The sequence below is a fragment of the Alosa pseudoharengus genome, unplaced genomic scaffold (assembly GCF_046254945.1).
Source record: "Alosa pseudoharengus isolate Yale_2024_CS ecotype anadromous, Long Island Sound unplaced genomic scaffold, YU_APseudo_1.1 YU_APseudo_1.1_scf_18, whole genome shotgun sequence".
Classification (NCBI taxonomy): Eukaryota; Metazoa; Chordata; class Actinopteri; order Clupeiformes; family Clupeidae; genus Alosa; species Alosa pseudoharengus.
In genome coordinates this window covers 24,657,544-24,664,163 of record NW_027468650.1, presented here as the reverse complement: position 1 = coordinate 24,664,163, position 6,620 = coordinate 24,657,544, and the positions used below count along the sequence as shown (strand labels likewise).

At 42.7% G+C, this 6,620-nt stretch overlaps 1 protein-coding gene across 1 annotated transcript; it reads right to left on the bottom strand.

The window, feature by feature from the left end:
- On the bottom strand, window positions 1-6,620 carry LOC143131503 (thread biopolymer filament subunit gamma-like). The gene is made up of 8 exons (XM_076291154.1): window positions 6,211-6,620; window positions 5,439-5,499; window positions 5,026-5,121; window positions 4,647-4,823; window positions 2,611-2,736; window positions 536-756; window positions 265-405; window positions 1-4 (listed from the first exon to the last, which is right to left on the bottom strand). Exons 1-8 carry the CDS (start codon window positions 6,618-6,620, stop codon window positions 1-3), a joined length of 1,236 nt encoding a protein of 411 aa, XP_076147269.1.

Here is a 6,620-nt window from a genome sequence, read left to right as displayed (position 1 = left end):
TCACCTGAGTAGGAGTATGTCGATGATGACTGTGTCACAGTCACAGATGATGCCCTAGGAGACAAGACATGTCACTTCCTCAAACAACGCACCTCATCAGCAGTTGTGAAAAACAATATGACGGTTGCCACCACAGAAACACATAACAAAGCTAAAACGCCATGAAAACGTCATAGTGCTATGCTATCTACAATCAAAGTAGGCTACTCAGTAAGAATGGCAGGTGACATTTACACCGACTAGGAAGTAGGAGAAACGACATACTGATCCACTTCCTCTGTGCTCTGCTCCAGAGAGAGGAGGTCTTGGGTGGCACTGGAGGGCGAGGGGCTCCTGACGGAGGCGGTGGGGGATTTGGACAGGTTCAGGGAGGAGGAGGCGCCACTCAGCGGCATGGGGAAATCACTAATGTCACATAAAAACACCAGGTGAAATGAAAATGAAAATAACAACCTTCGATGTCCAAATGTCTACATGCAACAGGGACCTTGAGGGTTATTGTATAAGCTGAACGGAGCACAGAGTGTCAGTTCACCTGTCATCACTTCCGTCCAACAGCAGCATGTAACTCTGGATCTCAGTGTCCAAAGCTAGCTTTATGTCTAGCAGCTCCTGGTATTTGAGGATTTGATTGAGGAGGTCCGTTTTGGCTGTTTCAATGGCGGCCTCCAGCCCCTGGATCTGGGCTTGATACCCAGCCACGGCAGAGTCTGACTGGGCCTGGGCCTCGGCGAGGTGGTGGTCCAGGGTCACTGTCTGCAGGAGGAGCAGGGCAGGAAGAGCAGAGGACAGGCAGGGTGACAGTGATGACTCAATAAAAAACAGGAAATAGTGGATGGAAATAGTTTTTGTCATGTTTGTCTTTAGTTTTTGAAATGCATTGGGAGTCTCTAATAGGCCTAATAGACACTCCCAATGCATTTCAATGTATACATTCACTTTGAATGAGTGGGACTGACAAAAAAAAAGTAAAGCAATCATTGCCAACTGCTTCAGGCTAATCTAAGTGTGTTGAGTGTATTTGCCAATGTAGTGACAATGAATGAGTAACAATGTGGAGGTGACACTACACTGACTTCCACTATAACCCTTCCAAATACACGAGCAATTAACTGTATCTGTACTGACATCAGAGTGGGTATGATGATAATATTAAAGTGAATGAGTATGTGAATCAAAATGTCGAAATCACAATCAGATTACTGTATTCCACCGATTATCACAATGCACAGTTAATCATAAGGAAACTACTGTTGAAAATGAAATGACTAATTACTCTCTAATGCCCTGGCTTCGGATTACACATTTATCATGACAACTGATGAAACAATCTGACCTAACATCTTTGATGTTGTGTGAGGATGATAAAACTCCCTTTGTTGATACGTAAGTTGACCTAACATTTTTGATGGTGTGTGAGGATGATAAAACTCCCTTTGTTGATACGTAAGTTGACCTAACATCTTTGATGTTGTGTGAGGATGATAAAACTCCCTGATACGTAAGTTTATTGCTGCCGAGCAGCTCGATGTTTTCTGGGAAGGCTACGGTACCCTCAGCAGCCGCAGTAGACATTGACAAAAGCGTTAGCATGTACAGTAGCCTAGTTCCAACCACTTCCTGTTTTATTTCAGCATTTTTTTTTCTCTTTTTTTTCCTCGACCCATAGAGCTGTGATTTACATGATGTTCGGAGAGCGATCAGCACGCTCTGCAGTGCAGTCAGCTGCATGCAGACAGCACACCGGGGCCTAGAGGGGGAAATCATCGCTCAGTTTTCACTGAGACAATGCCACAAATGAATCACGATGCTCCATGTGTTGATTTTGAAAAGAGGAGTTACAGCAGGTGACATTTAGATTCGCTTGGCCAAAACTTCCTGTCTGTTTTACATATTTGTTATGGGTCTGTGATTGACTGTAGCCCCAGTAGTCTCTTGAGCTCTTGTTGACACAACCTCTTCTTTACTGTCTGTGGCAGCTAGGAACTGACCCCACAGCTTTTCTGGCCACTACATGCTAACCCAATACATACTAACCCAATACATGCTAACTCGGCTCCTTAGCCACTACACCAGCACCTCCCCCTCACATGTTTACTGAGGTTAAACTGAACTCTTATCAGAAATGACAGATACAGAAATTACATACTGTAGATACAGAAATCTACGCCGCAGTTTTACACACCCACGTCCACTACCACACCCACAATCATGATCCGTGTAAACATTCATGCACTCTAACAAACAACTCTGTGATAAACAAACCAGCACACACACACACACACACACACACACCAGCACACACACACACACACACATAAAGGTGATCTGTGAAACCTTCTTAAACAGATACAGAAATCGACACCGCAGTTTACAAACGCACATCCACACCCACACCCACAAACATGATCTGTGTAAATACTCAAGCATACAAACAAACAACTCTATGATAAACAAACCAACACACACACACACACACACACACATACACAGACACACACACACACACACACACACACACACACACAGACACACACACACACACGCACACACACATAAAGGTCAGACTGTCTGCATGCTGCATGGGGAAATCACTAATGTCAGACCTACTTTATTAACGAGATTCTCCAGCTTTAGTTTGAGGGTCTGCAGCTCTTTCTTGGAGGCGGTGAGCTCCCCCTTAGTGGAGGAGAGCTCCTCAGAAGTGCTCTCCTTCACAGCCTGGACCTCCTCCATCTACAGACAGACACGGAGGAGGACAATGAGAGACTTATATGATGGACAGATGAAGGGGTGGGTATTTGGAGATGGAAAATAATCTTTAGAAGTTTAGAGATTAAATATTAGAAGTTAAACTGAGGGACATGAGGGGAAAGATACTGTACAGACCAAACATTGTGATGGACACATGTTTAGATGCAGTTGGTTTCAATACAATCTAACTGTACCTGGGCACTAACACAGTCACCACAGTAAAAGCTCCTGTAAACTAAACTAGACTCCCTTCCCTTGGGCTTGGCTCAGCTACTATGAGTGTAAAATTGGAGAATCTGATAAGCTTTCTCATATGTTCCACAGTATCAACATACTTTGGTTTTTAACGCAGAGGAGCAGCTTTATTACACCTGTAACATTACATAAACAAACAGTAATTCTAATTGAATTGAATTAAAACTACCTCTTATTAAATCCCCTCTGGGCATAAATGTTATGTTTAGTGGCCTCAAGCCTCACTGCACACAGCTGAAAGCTCACCGAGGGACAAGGATGTGGGTTGCGAGTTTCACTGTAAACACCGTGGGAGGCTTCTCTTTCTCTGACCAGCGGACGACCTGAGGCCAGAGACCTGGGGGCTGCTGTAGGTTTGTTCCAGTGGGGTCCAACCACACTCATCTACCTCCAGTGTTGACTGGAGAACAATTTGTGGTGTGAATATTTGTAGCTGTAAACCCAGCAGCGCGCCTTTTAAGTGGCACTGGTCCCCTATTTTGAGTAATCTGTTTGATGATATATAATATGATATGATATGTTCAAAGACTAAATTAGTAACAAAAGGCAGCACATCCGCCACTATTTGATCCAGTTTTGGGCCCTAATTTAAATGATGGGCAAAGTGCAAAGCTAGTCAATGAGTAAAGTATATCGGGTATGAACTAAAGCTCTCATGTGGCTTGTGGGAGTATTGAGCTGACCCACCAATTGTTTGTAGTCAGGACCTTGGTCATGGTATTAAATCAGCATATAAATGCCAAGTTATTAGATTAACTTTGGTTAGTCTTTAGACTTTGCACTTTGCTTGTCATCATTTCCTAGACCAGTGTTTTTCAACCTTTTTTGTGCCACGGCACACTTTTGACACTTAAAATGTCCCACGGCACACTAACATCCTGTGTGAAGAAAAAATAAAAATACCATAGCCTAACATTTCAAATAATACACAGATATGGCCTTATTATGGCTTCTATGCAAGACCTGCTCAATGAAACAAGCGCCCTCTGTTTCATTTGTAGGTGACTATATCTAATTTAATTGTTGTTATGAACTGGATATGTGATGATTCTGTGAATACTGGATATGGGGCCCCCGTTGTACAATGCCTGCATACCACAAATAGTGCAATCATACAATCAATGAGAGCATGTGGTTATAAATTCTTTGATGCAACAGTTGCTTTTCTGGACCAGTGAGTGACATTTGGGTAATTTTCTGCGGCACACCTGATGATCTCTCACGGCACACTAGTGTGCCCCGGCATAGTGGTTGAAAAACACTGTCCTAGACAATGGGAACAAAGCAGTACAAAGCTGCCATGCAGAACAGCGCCACCTAGGGCAGTTGGATTGAAGTGCCTTGCATGGAGGCACGTGCCTTGTAGGCTTGTGGGGAATAGATTGATATTTTTGGCACAACAGCTGACTGGCTATGTAGGTTTTGATACCACCATTACTGAGAAAAAAGTCGGTCCTCTTCTCTAGGCTATTTGACAACCCATTAAACATACAAAATAACAAAACATTGGACTGTCTGTCCAAAATGCACCTTGGATGCTTTTCACCGATCCACAATTCCTTGCCCAGCACAATGTTTCATCATTCCTTGTTTATACACCATTTCTGTCAAATACTTCCAGCTGCGACAATGTGTACCTTGAGTTTGTAGTATGTGTCAGCCTCCTTTCTGTGTTTCTCTACTGTTGCCTCATACTCTGCACGGATCTTGTTCAGTGCCACAGTGATGTCGAAGGATTTCCCTGTGTCCACCTCAATCATTGACATGGATGTGTCATAGGATTTTCCCATTTTGGGTTCAAGACTGGCTATCTCCTACAACAATCATCATCATAACAATTCTAGGATTAGGATTCTAGGATCTGAAATGTATAGAAACACTATGTATTCATTGTGAGGCCATTCACAGTTCATTCAGCACAACATTCTTGTATGCATGTTCACATAGTAGCCTGCATGTGCAAGAGAAGAAATTGTATACTTCATGTACACAATGTGTACAAGTTATCTGCATTACCTCCTCTTGTATTTTGGTGATGGAGTCCAATTCATCCTTCAGGCTGTGTCGCTGAGCATCTAACTCCTCATGAAGTTCAGAGGCTGCCTTAATGTCCTGCACCCCACAAATTAACCAGAAACATCCTTTAAGACTAAAGCATCCTGACATTTGAGTATGCCCCACACAGGCACTGACACTGATATCTCTTATGCAATCCCTAAACTAAAGGTAATATACTTCGAATGATCTTTCATTGATATTCTTTGAAAAGTACCGGGCCTTTAACAGTTTGGTCAACTACTGTATATTTCAGCACCTGCATTAAAATAATAATAACAAACTGTTTTCATTAGTTAAATATAGATACGGTTGTGTACTATATGAACTTGCCACACTGATTAGTGAACCAATAACCTCATTTGAATCATTACCTTTCTCATGGCAGCAATATCAGCCTCCAACTGAAATTTCACACCTTGCTCAAAATCATACCTGCAAGATGTAAACAAGTGTGAACAACATACTAAAACAGCCAGTCAAAATCATGCATGTTGCCTGCACACAGGCGCACAATACTACTGCTTTTTTTCTCGATTGCGAAGATGCACTTAATGAAACTGGGGTCTACTTCATCTTGATCTTCACCTTCTTAGCAAAGCAGAAGTCCCCTCTTGCAAATGTCAACAAAAACAGTTCTCACACACTCTAATGCTATTGGATTAACTATGTTATTTTTGCTATATGCCAATGGAAAACATGTTTTCACAGTTAATAGACATTGCTTGCACATTTATGAACTTGAAATGTTACTCTGTGAAACTCCTTTGCACAATTTTCAATCAGCAATCATTCATTATTGATACCATCTCTGTTCCGTGTTGCTATTTGCAAGCTGGATCTAAGGCACATCTGAGAAATAATTATTAAAATAATTTCACTTAATACATTATGTCTTTTCAGTTTTTCTATGTAAAATATAAAGACATGGCATAGGCATAGCAAAAATGAAGGCTGAAACTCCTCATATTGAAACCTAAGTTTTGCATTTTGTTGTCCATTGTTGATTGAAGGCACACACTGATTTGACCACAAGTTTTGTTGTTTGAAGGAAATTACTTGTGGTTGCATACATTTGGTTGAAATGTTTTGTAGCTGTGCTTAGGCCTACAGTCATAAGAGACATAAAAACAAACAAACACTTACTTGGCCTTTAGTTCATGTGCAACACCACGAATGCCATCCAATTCGATCTCCAGTTTGACTGTGTCCAGGGAGAGGGTTGCAGTGTTGTTGCGGTACTCCTGCAGCTGGGTTTCTTGTTCGATCGCAGAGACTGTGACCTTGGTCGCATCCGAGCTCCCGGTGAGCGCCGCTAGGCGCGCCTCCAGAGCAACGTTTTCTTTCTGAAGTTGACGCACTCTAGACACAAAGCCGCAGAATCGCCCGTTTAACTTTGCCAGCGTGCTCTTCTCGTCCGCCCGCGTAAGTAGAGGGACAAGCGTGGACGCACGGCTAAAAGATCCTGGGGTGACATTTACCGTGGAACCGACACCTCTCGATACCCCAAGACCTAAGGCTGCAGCAGAGGCACCTCCAACAAGACCGAAACCCAT

Coding starts and splice junctions, on each gene's coding strand:
- LOC143131503 (XM_076291154.1), bottom strand. CDS start 6,620: ATGGGTTTCGGTCTTGTTGGAGGTGCCTCTGCTGCAGCCTTAGGTCTT. Junction 4,824..5,025: donor TCACCAAAATACAAGAGGAG/GTAATGCAGATA, acceptor TGATTGTTGTAG/GAGATAGCCAGTCTTGAACC. Junction 2,737..4,646: donor ACACATACTACAAACTCAAG/GTACACATTGTC, acceptor GTCTGTCTGTAG/ATGGAGGAGGTCCAGGCTGT.